This window comes from Saccopteryx bilineata, chromosome 5 (genome assembly GCF_036850765.1).
Source record: "Saccopteryx bilineata isolate mSacBil1 chromosome 5, mSacBil1_pri_phased_curated, whole genome shotgun sequence".
NCBI classification, from domain to species: Eukaryota; Metazoa; Chordata; class Mammalia; order Chiroptera; family Emballonuridae; genus Saccopteryx; species Saccopteryx bilineata.
This window is the reverse complement of record NC_089494.1, coordinates 56,513,176-56,531,907: the sequence shown is the minus strand read 5'-3', so window position 1 is coordinate 56,531,907 and position 18,732 is coordinate 56,513,176. Positions and strand designations below refer to the sequence as shown.

Below are 18,732 nucleotides of genomic sequence, written 5' to 3'. Positions count from 1 at the left end.
AGATACAAGCATGCTTTATTTGGCCTGTGGCCTCCACATACTGCAGATAAGTAACTGCTGGTGCACGTAGCTCTCTGGGAGACAGGCTCTGGTGTGCCTTCTTCTTCTTTTATTTTTTTCCAAATAAATATAACAGCTTTATTGAGATAAAGTATATTTCCCCATGTATAAGATGCTCCCATGTATAAGACACACCTTAATTTTGGGGCCTGAAATTTGAAAAAAAAAAATATTACATAAAGTTATTGAACTCAAGTTTTATTCATCATAAATTCATACAACTCCTCATCACTGTCAAATATCCCATCCATTAGCTTGTCCTCCTCTGTGTCTGATGACGAATCACTGTCTTCAACAATGAGCGCAAAAACAAGTGCGAGAAAGCGGGAAATGCAAGTAAAAAAATCTACAACCACTGTATAAGACACACCCAGTTTTTAGACCCCAAAATTTTTGAAAAAGGATGCATCTTATACATGGGGAAATATGGTAATTCACACACCAGACAATTCAACCACTTTAATTGTACAAGTCAATGGTTCTTGGCATATTCACAGAGTTGTGCAACCATCACCACAATTTTATAACATTTTCACAATCCCTAAAAGAAACTCCATACCCATTAGCAGTCACTCCTCCTCCCTTCTCCCACATCCCTCATTCTTGGCAGCCACTAATCTACTTTCTGTCTCTATAAATATGTCTATTCTGGACATTTGATTGAATGACAGCATACAATATGAGGTCTTTTGTGACTTGTCTTCTTTCACTTGGCATAATGTTTTCGTAGTTCATTCATGTTGTTGTGCATATCAGAATTTAATTCCTTTTTAAGGCTGTCTAATATTCCATTGTAGATACCACTTTTTGCTTATTCATTCATCAGTTGATAGGCATTTGGGTTGTTTCCACTTTTGGCTACTATCAATAATACTGCTATGAACACTTGTTTCTAAGTTTTTGTATGTACATATGTTTTTAGTTCTCTCAGATATAGACATAAAAGTGGAATTGGGGATTGTTAGGTCATATTGTAATCCTATATTTTAACCTCTTGAGAAGTTCCAGACTGTTTTCCAAAACAGCTGAACTACTTAACATTACCAATTTCTCCTGCCATTCCTATATAGAACCACAAATAATTATATGCCTAGAATCCCCTTCTGACTTCAAATAAAAATCAACAGTATGGGAAAATGCTCCCAACTATGAAAATTTCCACCAATGTTTTTTTACAGTGTCCCAGAATAATTAAAATTCCTATATCAATGATTTTTTTTGGTAATGAATTTCTTTAATGAACTCTGTATCACATTTCCAATCATTCCAAAACATTATTGGCAATGATGTTAAATAGACAGTCATATCTCATTTACATTGATCCCAAAAACAGAAAAAAGGAAGAAGGCCTCTGAAGAATTTATCTGTAATGACAAGTCTTCGGGTCAGCCCCATCCATTAGGTAATGTAAAGTAGACGCAGCAAAAACAGAATCAGCCAAAAGTACAGATCAAACAGTAATGGTTGTTTTTCTGATGCCAGAGTAAGCACTCTGATCTCAACCTGGCATGCACACTAGCACCTTGTATTTAATTATACTTATTCTTCTAATTAGGTAACATTACATTCATTGCTAAGTTCAGAGCTTGTATATCCAAGATGATGTATTATATCAATATGTCAGATGTCAGATGTTGCAGAGGCATTTATTAAAGTATTTATTTCAAAAGCTTTGCTGTAAAATCTTATCCAAGTTGAAAAACAGATATATTATATTAGACCAGCAGGCTTTTACAATTCACAATTATTTAATTGTTAAAAGTCTAATGTATAAACATTTTACAGAATTATTCTATTTAAAGCTGCCTGGATGAACAAATGTAGAATTATTTTGCCATGGTGGGTCTCCCAAAGAAATGAAAATTCTAAGCCCACAATGCTTATGAATATGTTATATAATACATCGTCCTGAGGGTCTGGAAAGAGTCACTTTGTACTAATAAACTAAAATCAAATAGAATGAAACATGGAAGCTGACAAACAGATTGCTCCATCAACAGAGGTCAGAATGCACAATGGTCCTACCCAATTAGATCGCTGTGCTAATAAAGACAGGGCTTGAGAGCTATTAAACTGCCACCATTATTAGCATAAAAACTTAGCAACTGTTTACCATTCATTAGCATTTTAATGACAGACAATTTGCCATGTTAAACACAGATTGTTTTAAAGTATTCTAAATAAATATAAACTATGCTTTCATCAATTCCCTCACCTCAATCTTGCTGTTTTTATTTTTAAAACCTGCTTTTTAATACTGCCTCACTAAGGCTGATTGCTTCAAAGAAAGTTCCTGCAAATGGGAAATCAATGAGGATAAAGTACATTTTTTGCAGTTTAGTTCTTGCTTTGATCACTCTGTCACCTTAGTCCAGATTTTGCTGCTGCAGCGACTGCTGGGAAGCATTTCTCTTCATCTCGGGATACCAAAAGGTCATTGGGAAATACAAGCAGAAATCTGGCCAAAATGCATTGCACTTTACAAGAAAATTTTAATTTCTTTAAAATTCAAGGATTCAATGAGGGAAAAAAATAGTTGAAATATAATGAGCAGGTATTTCAACACAAAGGGTGGTATAATGTACCCTTGATGTCACTATTCTCATGGCACAGAACAACTTTTGCTGTTTAAACCATTTGGCTATTTTATATAAGGCACCTCCTCTATGTAGTTCTATTTGAAAGCACAGGATACAATATAGCATACTGAATCAAATAATAATAGGGCTCTGCCTTATTTGATAATATGACTTGTACGGCCAGCAGTCGCGGCTGCTGTCACAGCAGCCAAGCACATGCAGTTTCGCATTAGATTCGAATCGATCTTAGAGAAAAAACGAAGACAAGAAATAGTGGGCCACTACCTTTTATTCTAGCTCGCACCCTGCAAGCGAGTAAATACACACAGAGGGAAAACACTTCCCTTTCCATTCAGGGCTCCCAAAGCCACTGACTTTCTCCTGGGTTTTCCTAGAATCAAAGGCCCCCACCTCTGTTCCCCTTCAGCACCCCGCCATCTTGACTGCCTGTCTCCTCTGCCATCATGTGGCCTCTCTGCCAAAGTGGCCTCCTAGCTCCTCCTTCTTAAAACTTTTCGGTGGGACAACCTTTCTGCCAGTACACATTAGCATAGCCAAGCCCCTTCCCAAGTAGGAAGGTAATCAGCCACCCCACATGGGCAGCAGCCATCTTTAACAATAAAAGTGAACAAAACCAGAAAATATAGATTTTACAAACTTATTTGCCCAACATGACTTCTTACATTACTTGATGTATACACATTTATCAAACTCCCTATATGAAAAGTAAATATAACACACAAACATGCATACCTCAAAGATCTAATAGTCACCACTCTCTCTGAAGAAATTACACATGTCCCTATAGCCCCCCATAAGAATGCAATTAACTCTCTCCCATAAATTTTATTTTGGTGGTAAAATGTAAGCTGTAGTCCTCTATAACTATGAAATCAATATGTGAAAGACATCTCATCACTATGACCATAATGAAAACTATTATTTCAGCCAACTGATTCTGTAACATAATAGGTGCTTTATTATATCAATGGATTATGTCATAATCCATCACCATAAAGCCTCATTTGAGGATCAGGTGACACTTGAAATTATTGCCTTAGTCTTTGACCTTTAGAAATATAAACTTGAAGGCCTATTTAGGTTATAGCTTTGAGGATTCCTAACGGCTCTTCTTTATGTACCATAACACAAACAAACAAAACACCTCATTCTGAGAAAGGAGAGTATGCCAAAATCACAGAAAGTCTACTTGAGAAGCATTTTTAGAATGAGATCAAATATGTATATATTCTATATTCTGCAGACGTAGTTTCTTCTTATACCATTACTATCTATGTCTGCTTTAGTGAGTACTGAAATTAAAAAAAATTATAAAAATCTATTAGTCTAATGTCAATTATAGAATTCCCAAAGTTTTCTGTAAAGAAATTAAATGAGTGGCATTTCAGATTTTCCAGCTCAGTTTTCTCTTTCTACTGCTTACCCAGCTTTGTTGCTCTTTACATTGAGTGACTTTCCCTCTTACCAAGACAATCACCAGCCAGCATCTCCTTCACCCCTTCTCTTACCATTCCCATTCCTCTTTAGTCTGCCATGTGAGGAAGACAAATTCACCAAGAGATCATCAAACATGGCCAGTAGGAGGGGGCTAAGTGGATAGGAGATGTAACTAATAAAGAGTTTTGCTTCTGAAAAGGTCACACAAAAATAATAACAAGAGAACATTTTTTATAGTGTATGCTATGTGCCAGCACTACCCTATTATGTTACATGGCTGTATATAGGCATACACACATATATGGATATATATATACTCATTAGATAGAGTATTTACATAGGTATATATACATATACAATTACAATAACCCATTAAAGAAGGTACTATTACTAGCTCCACTTTACAGATGAAAAACTGAAGTACAATGTAGTTACATCCAAGTTCACACCACTTGTACAGGATTCAAATTCAGGCAATTTGACTGCTGAATTCTCTCCTCTTTATACTGTGCTAGTCACCAAATTGCACACCTGAAAACACTTCAGTTATATAGACAGCTATAGATTGGAATGTTTTATGGACAAACTTATGGAGTTTTTTTTCTTTTTCTTTTATTTAAATGATTCAATTTAACAGGGTGACATTGGTCAACTAGAGTACATATATTTTGGGCAAACATCTCCACATCATTTGGAAAGTTGATTATGCTGTATACTCATCACCCAAAGACAAATCATCCCCCGTCACCTTATATTTGTCCCTCTTTATGTCCCTTCCCTTCTCTCTCCCTCCTTCCCTCTTCCCCTGGTAACCACTGCACTTCTATTTATGTCCATGAGTCTCAATTTTGTGTCCCACCTATGTGTGAAATCGTACAGTTCTTAGCTTTTTCTGATTTACTTGTTTCACTTAGTATAATGTTATCAAGGTCCATCCATGTTGTCGTAAATGATACTGCATCATTGTTTCTTATGGCTGAGTAGTATTCCATTGTATATCTGTACCACATCTTCTTTATCCAATCTTCTATTGAGGGACCCTTTGGTTGTTTCCATGTCTTGGCCACTGTGGATAATGCTGCGATGAACATAGGGGTGCCAAAACTCAAAAACTTAGGGAGTTTAAATGCAGATGGCAATTCATTGAAACTTTTGTTTGACCTTACTATAGTATCTGATACTGAAATAACTAAAATATATAAAATTTTAATGCTAAGATATGTTTCTAGAATATATTTATCTAAAAATAATCTCCCCCAAGTAATAGTATTATTTAATTCAGTGAATATACTTCTAGGGCACCAGAAGTACAAGGCACAGTGCTGACAGCTACAGGGATAACAAATTGAGTCAGACAGAATTTATTTTTACTTACTAAGAAATGATAAGAAAATAATTAATATCACTATTTAATGAGGTTCTACTCTATGCCAGGTACTGTGCTAAATGATTTATTTCCTTTATTTTATTCAATTAAAATACAACTATGTGAGATTTGTATTATTATCCCCATTTTAGAGATGAGGAAGGAGAAACTTAGAGAGATTAAGATCCCTTAGTATATGGCAGAGCCTGTGTCTATGCTCCTACTCATGTGACTATAAACCCAAGCTATCATTTCATAACATAAGTTATATTTGTAATGTTATATCTGAAAAAGATTCTGTCATCTAATACATATAAAAAATTCTGGCTTCATCCAAACAGAGAATCAATAAAGATATAGTGGCCTTAAACGAAATACTAGAACACTTGGATATGATAGACATCTACAGGACACTTCATCCCAAAGCGACAGAGTATACATTTTTCTCTAGTGTACATGGAACATTCTCAAGAATTGACCATATGTTGGGCCACAAAGACAATATCAGCAAATTTAGAAAAATTGAAATTGTACCAAGCATATTTTCTGATCATAAAGCCTTGAAACTAGAATTCAACTGCAAAAAAGAGGGGGAAAAACCCACAAAAATGTGGAAACTAAACAACATACGTCTAAAAAATGAATGGGTCAAAGAAGAAATAAGCGCAGAAATCAAAAGATATATACAGACAAATGAAAATGAAAATACGACATATGAGAATCTCTGGGATGCAGCAAAAGCAGTAATAAGAGGAAAGTTCATATCACTTCAGGCCTATATGAACAAACAAGAGAGAGCTGAAGTAAACCACTTAACTTCACACCTTAAGGAACTAGAAAAAGAAGAACAAAGACAACCCAAAACCAGCCGAAGAAAGGAGATAATAAAAATCAGAGCAGAAATAAATGAAATAGAGAACAGAAAAACTATAGAAAAAATCAATAAAACAAGGAGCTGGTTCTTTGAAAAGATCAACAAAATTGACAAACCCTTGGCAAGACTCACCAAGGAAAAAAGACACAGGACTCAAATAAATAAAATCCAAAATGAAAGAGGAGAGATCACCACAGACATCATAGATATACAAAGAATTATTGTAGAATACTATGAAAAATTATATGCCACCAAATACAACAATCTAGAAGAAATGGATAAATTCCTAGAACAATACAACCTTCCTAGACTGAGTCATGAAGAAGCAGAAAGCCTAAACAGACCAATCAGCAGGGAGGAAATAGAAAAAACTATTAAAAACCTCCCCAAAAATAAAAGTCCAGGCCCAGACGGTTATACTAGTGAATTCTATCAAACATTCAAAGAAGACTTGGTTCCTATTCTACTCAAAGTCTTCCAAAAAATTGAAGAAGAAGCAATACTTCCAAACACATTTTATGAGGCCAACATAACCCTCATACCAAAACCTGGCAAGGATGGCACAAAGAAAGAAAACTACAGACCAATATCTCTAATGAATACAGATGCTAAAAAATTCTGGCTTCAACAAAGTTTAAAGTGATTCTTCTCTGTAAGACATCTTTGAACTTTTAATACACTAAAAAAATGTCTAGGCAGATATAATTTCTATCCTTGATTCCTTGAGCATGCATCAGTCCTTTTATTTTCACAGGGCTTCTGGGACAAACATGATGTGCTGTGGCACATCCTTCAGGCGACATTGTTCTAAACACATTAAAAGCACCAATTCAGAAGAAAGCTGATGACTTCCAGATTCACCACTTTCTTGTTGTGAGCCCTTAGACAAGTGATTTTACTTCTCTATACCTCCCATTTTATTTTCTAAAAATTGGGGAACATAAGAGTTATCTATATCATAGGACTAGAAGGAGAAGTACTTGAAATTTTTCTATGAAAGTGCTTAACCGTATGTCTGACACAGCAAGTGTTCAATAATCTTCAGTTACTGTAGTTATGAACTATTCGTACTCCTTGGTCACTATGGCCTAACCTGTGGTGGTACAGTGGATAAGGCATTGACCTGGAATACTGAAGTCTCTGGTTCAAAATCCTGGGCTTGCCTGGTCCAGGCTTATGCGAGAAGCAACTACAATAAGTTGATGCTTCTCGCTCCACTCCATCTTTCTCTCTCTCTCTATTCTTTCCCTAAAACTCAATAAATAAAATCTTAAAGAATAAAAGGATCTTCATCTCCAGAAAGTATAGTTAAATCCATTAATACTTATAAAAGGCAAGATGTCAGGAGTCACATGTTATAAACAAAATGTTAAGGGTGCAAGAGAGAAATCATTTTTTTTTTTATTAAGTGAGAAATGGGAAGGTGGGAAGGCAGAGAGACAGGCTTCCAGATGTGCCCCAACTAGAATCTACCAGGCAAGCCCCTTAAAGGGTGATGTTCTGCCCACGTGGGGCAGCTGCTCTGTTGCTTAGCAACTGAGCTTTCAGTGCCTGAGGCAAAACCATGGAACCATCCTCAGTCTTGAGGTGAACTAGCTCAAACTATTCGAGCCATGGCTGCAGGAGGAGGAGGAGGAGGAGAAGAAGAAAGAGAGAGAGAGAAGGGGAGTGGGAGGGGTGGAGAAGCAGTGGCCTGACTGGGAATCAAACCCAGAACTTCCACACACCAGGAAGACACTCTACCGCTAACCAACTGGCCAGGGCCAAGAGAAAGAAATTGCATCTGGTTAGGAGTTGTGTTCATAAATGTTTCCATGGATGAGCTATCTCTTAAGTGTTGAGGATTGATTAGTATTTTGAGAAGTGAGTATGAAAGAATACTCAAGGAAACTGCACAGAGAGCATAGAAAAATGGAATGTATTAAAGTTAAAAACTTTTTTTTAGGCACTCAAGCTATTCTTAGTGTTTCTGGATTAGAAGGTAAAACAATAAAGAGAAAAGCAGGGCATCTTTGGAATTGGCAAAGATTTCTTAAATAAAAAAGGATATTAATTAAAAAATAGTAAATATACTGTCTTATTAAGAATAAAAACAAAAGAATAAAATACTATCTAAGGAATTAAAAAGCCATCCACAGAGTGGGAGATATTTATCATATACACAAAGGACTTGAATCTAGAATAAAGAACTTCTGCAAATCAATATGAAGAAGGTAATATCATAGGAAAAATGGGCAAAAGAACTTGAATGGATATTTTACAAAAGTAGACACCAAAATGGTCAGGAAACATAAAAAAATATGTGTAATTTCATTAGTCATTAGAAATATATAAATTAAAACTACAATGAGCTATCAGTACATACCACAAGAATGGTTGCAATGAAGAAAGATTATCAAATGTTGACAAGAACTCTTATCTGAAGTATAAATTGTTATACCTTAAAAAACGACTTAGCAGTATCTACTAAAACTAAATAAATATATAACCTATTACTTAGCAATTTCACTTCTAAGTGTATACCTAAGAGAAATGATAGGTACTAAAATGTTCATAGCAATACTATTTATAATAACCCCAAACTGAAAATTAGACAAACCATCAAGAGTAGAAAAAATAAGTATTTTTGGTATCTTTACACAGTAAAACAGTCACATGACGACCACAGCAATGAGAAAAATGATATACAGTAAGGGGCAAAAATCGTTTTACAGTTGTTTGTATGGAAAATACAATAATTAGAAAATAATAATACAAGAATAAACTCTTATTTTGTGTGCTCACGACTGTAAAGCTACTTTTGCCGCACCCTGTATAAGTACGCAACAACAAACAGACCTTGCAAATGTGCTGTAGAGAAAAAGAACTAGTTTGAGCTAGTTCATATCAACATGCTGTGTGATACTATTTGTAGAAAGCACAAAACCAGGCAAAATGAATCTATGCGGTAAGGATTACGGCTGTCCTTGCAGGAAGGGTGAGACGGTGCGGGGGCGGAGACCGGAAAGAACCATGCCAGGGCGCCCACAGTGGTGGCAATGTTCCTCTTGCTCTCAGAGCCAGTTGCACAGGTGTGTATGTTTATGTATATTCACTCAACTGCACACTTACAATATGTGCACTTTTGTATATGTTATACCCTAATGGAAATTTCTAAAAAGTAATGTATTCGATATTACTAATTTTAGTAAACCACTTTGACAAATACAAGCAAAATTCCCCAATAAGAAGATCTTCCAATACTGTCAAGTTTGCATAGTTTTAGGAGAAATATGTGTTCTGAGTTCCTTTTTCCATCGCCAGCTCGATTTTAGTCAAAGTGATTTGTGAGAAAACAAATGTTCTCTTTAATGCTGATGCTTTCTTGCTGCATTTCAGAAGTGGACAGAGGAGACAGATATGGAATTCAGTGATGCCAAAAAAGAAAAATGTGTATCTAGAACTCGGAATCTATAAAATCTGAACTATTGGCAGTTTCATGCCTGATCTCCCATGCGGTAGACCAGCACTCCCTCCAAAGAGCTCTGATGGCATCCTGGCAGAATGTGGCATTTAAAAACCAATCCTTCTGAGTACCACACTGAAGTTTATAAGCAAAAATGAAGTGCTACATCAAAAAACAGCAGTGCAGTCACATTATGATAGATTTTAAGCCACAATATCCTTTGGGTTTAGTAGTATGCCACCTTTTACACAAAATGATGACTCTTTTACTGAAATGCAATGGATGGTGATTCATTTATATCTGAATATCTTGCCTATGCACTGAGTTTCTTACATTTAATTCTTGAAAAAAAATGGGTAAGATTTATTTGCTATATCATGCAAAATATAGTTTGGTTAAACATGTGATATTTCATCAGTTGCAATTGTTTTTTTAAAGGTACATTGAAAAAAATCTAAGAATTTCAGAATGCACATAAAGAAGATAGCTGGTTTAAAAGAACAAAAGTCGTGAGATCTAATTGTCTTCTTTTAAGCTGAATTTAAAACACTTCGCTTTGTGATAGCGATTTACCTGTAACCCATGGTAATAAGCACAGCCATGCAAGGAAGAAACTCAAAGGGGAAACAAGGGTCTGACAAATGCTTGGTCAAGTTTTTTGAAACTGTTTTAAATATACCTGACTTATAAAAAGGGAATGTCGTGTGCTTGGTTCCTAAATTACTAAGCCTTTAAAGAAGCCAAAATTATCTCCAGACAGGGATTTACTAAAATGGTCTGAGGTGGAGAGCGTAGTGGGAGGTCACAACAGCCTGATGAAATTTTCTGGCAAAAGGACCCAGGGAGATAGTGACGCCCATCTGTGGCATCAAGCACTTTTCTGAGGTCCGAAGCCTCTTTCTGTTACAAGCAGAGCAACTACTATATTTGCTGTCCCCTTGCTGCGTGCTAGCGGCCTGATGGCAGCATGGAACTGGGACCTTTTTTTAGACACCTTCCTAAAAATAGAAACTTTCTTAGGAAAACCATTACAACCATGCATCTCACACTACTGAATATTTTTCTAGAGGAATCATATTTCATAAAAATTTTAGAGATAAACATCATTTAGGGATTTACCTTTCATTTTATATGAGAAAAATGTGATTTGGGAGAACTTAACCCAGTGTGGTACCTGTCTGATGGTGGAATCAAACCTAGAACTCTTTGTTCAGGGACACTGTTGGACTATTTAAGTCTGTACAATCAAAGACGTGCAATAACCATAGATTATCATTATCCTTTTTAAAAATTTAAGTAGATAGGTATTTGTTCTGTTTTCTGTTATATTACGACTGATTTTTAGAAGTATTCATTTCCAAATGAGATTTTAATTTAATGTTTTATTAATATGACTGATGAAAGAAAGAAATTAAATAAAGGAGAAAAGCCCAAGTGGTTAAGAGCCAACATTTCTTCTTTTTTTAACAACGGCTGAAGATTGATTGCAATACCTCATTTTTAAATAATTCTTCTAATATTCCCAATGGGAAAAGAAAAAACAACAAACCCCATTAAAACTATGCTTTTAACCATACTCTGTGAATCAATATAACTAATTCAAATAGCCTCATAGTAGAAGGCACACACACATTCCTGTTGGTGATTTTTATACTAAAGTGCTATCAAAACTGTAAACAAAATGCTACCTACAAAGACATTTTTTTTTTTTCAAGCAAGGGCAACTGACCTTCCATTGGAGCAGATCAAAGCAGCAGGGCCCTTGAGGCCTCTGGCTGTCCCTGGGCCTCTCTCCTGCAGCTCACACAAAGGGCTTTGCTGTTGGGCCTGCATTCAGCAACTCAGGAGGCCCGTGTACCCAGCTGCTGCTGTGAATTCTAGCTCCAGGACATAAAAATGTTTTGCCCCCTAGTTTCAGAGAACTTCAGTTTTTGCATTCAGTGTCTAGGCTATTTGCATTTAAGAATCAAAAGAAAAAAAAATTGTGGCTTAATGTTTTTTTTTTTTAAAGATATTTTACCCCCAGAAGCTTGCTCAATTTAAAGAAACAGTTCATATTTGTTCTACCAGTGGTCTCTTACTTCCATCTATGTAGAGATAAGACTTCCCTAGGTTAAAAATTAACCAAACATTTCAAAGCTATTCAAAAGCTGTTGCTTATGTTAAAAAAATAAAAGTGATAGGCTTCTAGGTAGAAAGCACAATTTGGGAATAAATAGAAATGGTTAAAAACTGTGTTGTAATCCTTTTTCCTTTTTGTATGTTTATGCCATGGCCGCCACATTATAATACACTACAGAGTATTCAGGGAAAAAAAATTCTAGTGGAATATTACAGTCATGGTGACCATCAAAGAAGAGACCATACTTGGACCTCCATCAACCAAGAAACCATTTACACCCAGAAGCAGGAGATCTGACCCCCATTCGGCAGCCAGCGCTGCTGCGCTGAGAGCAGGAACACCTAGTGCGTCCGTGTGAATATCCAGTGTGGGGTGACTAACCCAGCCGCCCCAGGGACGGGGTGAGCAGAGACTGAAAAAGAGATGGTGGGGTTCTGAGGAGGAAAAGGGTGAGGGAGATGCGGAGAGGAAAGGGAGGGTGGTGAGTTTGGCTTAATTTTGCAGAGTGGACTAGAATTAGCAGCAATTCCTTATTTGGAATTTGGTCAACACCTCACTCTTAAAATAATTTCCTTCCCTTTTATCTTTGGATTGTGTGTGGCAGAAATCTGTATAAAATGTAGGATTTCAGAGCAAAAACTATATGAGCAGGAGGAACATTTTGTTAAGCAGGACACTGAACTCACAAAAGAGTTTGTTTGGGCAACTGGGAGACAATGTGATAATCACCCTCATCCTGAGAAACACAGAGTGGCCTGTGACCCAGGGGATGCTTGTACTCCACAGTGTCTTTAGTGGGTATTGAACAGAATGGCCAATCCCTGGCCTGCCTTCTTGGAATTCTGCCACTGTCCTGACATTCTAGAAATTGATGCTACCTGGCACATTCTGGGGCACTAGTGATATGCAAAACAGCATCAGATAAGGCCCTCTGATGAATGCCCAAGGATTTTCTACACTGGAAGTGATTCATCATAAATGGTTGCCCCTGTCCCTGTGTATCATGTTTATTCTTGTAAGGTTATACTGACTTTGTACCACTTTTGACTCCTCACCCTCTCAATGATCTCCAAAAGTCAAAGGACACGATTTTTTAAATGAGTCATGTGGAAGGTAGAAAATGTCATCATATCACTTGCTTTCCTTTTCAATGATTTGCTTTATAAGGCAATGAAGAAAAGGGGATTTTTTTTAGATGAACATTTATTTTGACTCTTGGTTTCTTCTGAACTTCAAGCAGCCTTTTAAGCTTCCCTTTGTTTTAAAGGACACAAATGGAAAGTAAACAAGTCATAAAACGGACTTGGTGTTCAATGTATTAAATTTGACAAATCAGGTTTCCAATTAAGAAAAACACAAAAAGAATCCAAAGTTCCAAAACTGTATAATCTCTATTTCCAAACTTTGATTGACTTGTGTCTGTGTCTCTTTTTCTCTAACACCCCCTTTCTGTGTTTCTGTCCTACACCTGTGTCCCTATCTCCCTCCCTCTCACCTGTTTGACTTTCTGCCTCTGTCATCTCTCAGGTCTATGGCAATTCTCTGTCTCTGTTTTTATCTCTTTATAGGTAATGCTTGTATGTTTCATCTTTTTGTCTCAGTCTATCTCTCTCACTATCACACAACCAGGGAACTAGAAAACACACAAAATTTGTCATTTGCCTTGCTTTGGAGCTATATTATATTAATTTTGTTTTCCATATTTGCTCCTAAAATAAAAAAAAAAATCATAGCAAGATTTTGCTAATATCCGAACACGTTTGTCACAGGGACAAACTTGTCTCAATAGTCATATCAGTTTCAATAACTAAGGATTGTTTTTATACGTGCTCTCACTATAGTATCTGCCATAGGCACAGCAGATTAGGACAAGGTAAAAACTTGAATTCACTATAGTACTTAATGGTATAGTTTTATAGAAATCCATCATCACTTTCCTGGGTTATATAAATACTGTAACTTTCCACTGGGATCACAAGGTGCTTTTTCATCTCTTAAGAACATTTCTAAACTATTCCATGGCTCACAATCATCCAACATTTTTCTGATACAGAAAATGATGCTCAAGGATAGATAATACCATGACTTAGCAAATATTATACAAAGCTTTCTAATTTGGTAGCCATAGTGAGCAACAGTGTCTGCTGTGAGGTCCCACATCACAGAGTCCCTAGGACTTCGCATTGGCTTTAATCATTCTACTTTTGCCAGAGCATACTGAACTGTATAAACTCTGTGTTTACTCTTCTAGTCCGCCAGTGACATAGAATAAAACAATCAATGCTCCTTCAATATTTTCCAATCCACCTGAAATCCCACTGGGAATGAAGAGATAAAAACATCTTCCTAGTGCCAAGAGTTTCTAAGCTCTTTCCTAGCAATAGTATTTATTCATGTGTAAAAAATGGCAAAATTAAAGGAAAAAGGATATTTTAGGTGAGGGAGAAAATAGATAATATAAGAATGGAAATGAGAGTTCCACAAATACCTGTTGTACACATGCAAAATTCATTCATCTGCATAACACACAATACCCCCTCTTGAGAAGCTAAACTTACCCGGTCTCCAGAGGGATTTCCATGCTCAAGGGTCTAAATAAACATGAAACCATTGAGTAGTGGCTTGAACTAGATGGAAGATTAAAAACTTGAAACATGCCTACCATAAAAAGCATGTAACAAGAGTGCAAACAACCACATCACTCAATTTTACTATAGGCTACCAGCCACTATTCTGTCAGTCTGAATGTACATTCTTGAACATGCACAATCATCACTTTAAATATACTTCCTGAAGAGAGAAGAAGAGAGAGTGGGTTCTAACATACTTGGATTAAACACAAATCTCATTTTTACCTAGAAGTTATCTGAGACAAGCTTCAACAGAAAAAAGAAATATGGGAAATATACAGATAAAGAAATATGGGAAATCAGCCACATCATCATACAGGGTGGGCAAAAAGTAGGTTTATAGTTGTTCATATAAAAATTATACAATAATTAGTAATAATACAAGCATAAACTCTGTGTTACACATACTCACAACTGTAAACCTACTTTTGCCCTAGCCTGTGTTTAGCAAAAATGACTCAATATTACAATTTGAGTAAAAACAATTTTGGAAACTAATATGATATTGGGCAAGGAAGTTAGCAAATTCTGTTTGCTAACAGCAAATTCTGAAATTAGCAAATTCTGTTTTCTCTAATTCTGATACTTGTTTCCTCCCTCTGAAATTGATTTTAATTGTTTTATATTTTTGCCACATACTTCATGAAAAAGTTTGAGGTGTAAATGCTGATCAGCTTGCAATACTTACCTTTGTTTATAAGATTACAGTCCCTGGTCCGTCAGCGGTCACTTCTGCATCTGAGCATTTTACGAGGTGTTACACTGAGAGAGAAATAACTCCCTGATTTCAACCTCGTGCTCCTGTGAAATGTGGTGCTAGGAAACAGCCAACACTCAGTGCATCTGAACAAATCATAGGTCCTCTAATTGCCTCTTAGTTCTAATGACTATTGAGGAGAGTGTTTGCAACTTGATTCCAGGGAGAGGGCAGACAACCTTCTGAACCAAATATATCCTAAAAGACTGACAAGTTACTTTCTTTCATGGGAATTTTCTGAGCATCTCTCAGAAACTACCACTTTGCCACAATAAGAATGAAATCAAATAATCAGACACTCACTTCTCCTTCCCAGACAAACCATTCCATTTCTCAAAATACTTATGCATAATAGCAATTTGGAAGTTTTTGGTATCACTTAAGGGGATTTTTCTTTTTTAGGTGGACAACTAAATCTTCACTTTAAAATTCCTTTTTATTTCAAAAAGAAATGTGTTGTCAAAATATGAACTTAATTTATGTACTGCTCACAAAAATTAGGAGATATTTCAAAATGAATATGAAGCAATAAAATATTCCCTAATTTTTGTGAGCAGTATATTATTACTCCAGAATAATTTATTTGCACACTGTTAGGTATGAAGAATTTGTTTTCTTTCCTGTGTATTTTTAGGTTTTAAATAAAGATTCATAGCATCTGAATAAAAAAAAAAACTAAAGCACATAATTGGTGTTTATAACATTAATGGGATGTTTCTGCATTTTAATTCAAACACCTACTTTCAATTATATGGGGAATAATCATAGTGAAATTAGCAGTTGTGCAGGCTTGGAACTAATACATCCTTTACTCATATATCTAATTAATTTCACTCTCTATCTAGTGGCATCTGACCATGTGATCAGAATAAGTTTTCTGGTACATCCATGTTACCCAGGGTGGCTATGACTGACTGGTTGTTTTGCGTAAGCTAAGCTTACTGTCATTGATACTGATGAGGCAGCTTAGTGGGCATATGACTAAATGAAAGAAAAAAAAACTTGAAATGACTGATGTTTGCAAATGTTCAGGAAGGATTTTACACCTTTGGTTGTGCAACTTAGCACATTTGCTAACCACAGCCAACACTAGTGACGTACAGAACAAATTATAACTGCTCAAATTCAACAATTTGGTATACCTCTTTATGTCAGATTTGCATGGTAACTATCAGGGGCAGGTAAACCTAAGGGAATAATTAGACACAGTAATCAAAATTGTAATTATAAAACCAACTTTTAGAAAAGGGGCATATCTCCAGGCGCAATGATCTCAGTTGTTTTAACAAAATAGCATTCTACATGAACAAAATATGTTAGCTCTATACTTAACTTTTCCAAAAAACAATTGCACACTTCTTGCTCACAATTTATTGATATTATTTAATCATGAAGAAGTACATAATATTTATTTACTTCTTCATGATTAAAATGAAAGTATAGTCACTGCTGTGGTTTTCAATTTTTTATTTTATTTTTAAAAACTGGCCCTGGCTTGTTGGCTCAGTGGTAGAGTGTCGGGCTGGTGTGTAGATGTTCTGGGTTCAATTCCTAGTCAGGGCATACAGGAGAAGCGGTCATCTGCTTCTCCACATCTCTGCCTTCTCTCTTTCTCTCTCTCTCTTTTTCTCTCTCTGTCTTCTTCTCCCGCAGCCATGGCTTGATTGGTTCAAGCACGACAGCCCTGGGAGCTGAGGATGGCTTCATAGAGCCTCTGCCTCAGGTGCTAGAAATAGCTCAGTTGTGAGCATGACCCCAGATAGGCAAAGCATCAGCCCAAGACTGGAGTTGCCAGGTGGGTCCTGGTTGGAGTACATGTGAAAGTCTGTCTCTCTATCTCCCTTCCTCTCACTTGGAAAAAGAAGAAAAAAGAAAAGAAAAATAAATAAAATTAAAACTTAAACCTAGACTTCTCCTAGAAAACATTTTAATCAGTAGGAATTATGTTGATGTTTCCTTCACACTATATATTTTTCTTTCATGAAGCTAGGCAAAATATGCTGGGATTTTTTGTTTGTTTGTTGCTTGCCCTAAGTCTAGAATATTTATCTAGAACATTTCCAGACTAGTCCATCCTAAAACTCCAAACCCTTTACTTATACCCTTCACAGATGCTTTGCTTGGTTCAATAGTATACAAAGTGTGGTCCCCAGACCAGCAGCAACAGCATCACCTGAGAACTTGCTAGCAAAGCACATTCCCAGGCTCCATCCCAAACCTACAGAATCACACACTCAGGGGGAGGGGCAGCAATTTATCTTTTAACCAGCCCTGTAGGTTATCTGAAGCACAGTGATGCTTGAGAACCACTGGTCTACGGTCCCGTCTGTACTAAGGGCCGCAGGAGAATGGGATAAGGAACATTTAAGCGTCTGTGAGGGAAACTACAGGAGCGATAAAGGATTGGCAGAGAAGTGGTATTTAAGTAGTCTTCTTAAGAATAAAAATAGTCTGAATGAATCTGAAAGGGGCACCAGGCATCCCTCACCCATCAAATTCATCATTTGCACTCCTGAGTTAATATAAGGCCCAACAATTTCAAGATTATTCCATCAGCCACTTTCTTCAACAATTCCATTTCGAAGTAAAACAAAGAAGACTTGTCTCATTCTTTCAGCCCTTTTGTCTACCAATAACTCATTTTTCTCTTAACTTCTAATTCTTTTTAGAGTAGTCTACATTTTCTTTTTTACCTTTTACTATCACTTCATTTCATAAATCCAGTGGTCTGCTTCTGATTTCTCTCGCCTAATAAAACTATAGTTTTAAAATTCTTGACCAGTCCTCCTTGACCTTGAAACCCTTGGTAGATATGACCCCATATCTAAATGACCTCTTTTCCAAGCTCAGTGTTTGTATTTCCAACCACCTGCTGCGCCCCTCCCACATGTTTCCCATTGGCACTTGAACTTCAGCTTGTACAAAATTAATCATCCCAGCTTCCCTACTCCCAAGGGACATTCCTCCTTTGTGATCTTTGTTTTTCACTGCCTGTCACCACGAGTCTCCCATTTACACAGACTCTAAAACTTCAAGCTGTATTTGACTTCTCCCTCTACCTTGTTCCTAAGTCAAGCCGGTTCTCTTCATGACATCTTTCACCCCCTCCCCTTTTCACAGCCATTTCCATTTCCTTCCTTAAGGCCGCATTAGCTGCCCATTAGCATAGTCCTTAAATCACTGTGTTTCCCCTATAGTCAGTAAATTCTCAGGAAAAACAGCACAAATCAATCATTTTCCTATTCAAATATCTTCCATGACCCCCCTTTAGTGACTTTTGGACTCTGAAATCCCATACGCCTGTTCAAATCCAGACTATGCTACTTACCAGCTGGACAACATTAAATGAATTAATTGAGTTGTTAAGCTCCAGTTTTCTCAGTTGACAAGTAGGAATAAACAGTAATCATGTCTAATGAGGAGACCTGCAGGAACTAATAC

At 36.5% G+C, this 18,732-nt stretch overlaps 1 protein-coding gene across 10 annotated transcripts in view; it reads right to left on the bottom strand.

Moving 5' to 3' along the window:
- Positions 1-18,732, bottom strand: part of ZNF385B (zinc finger protein 385B) — a 452,357-nt gene that overhangs the window by 82,673 nt on the left and 350,952 nt on the right. The window contains exon 1 of one of the 10 annotated variants that reach the window (XM_066233200.1): positions 15,223-15,355. The exons of 7 other annotated variants lie outside the window; for them this stretch is intronic. Coding sequence is in view for 2 of the 3 variants with exons in the window: in XM_066233195.1 (XP_066089292.1) it covers positions 4,957-5,032 (76 nt within the window). In the remaining variant the exon portion in view is untranslated. Of the gene's footprint in view, positions 1-4,956; positions 5,079-11,511; positions 11,650-15,222; positions 15,356-18,732 lie in introns of those variants that run through there. 2 more of the 10 variants (XM_066233199.1, XM_066233195.1) reach the window with 2 other exon arrangements.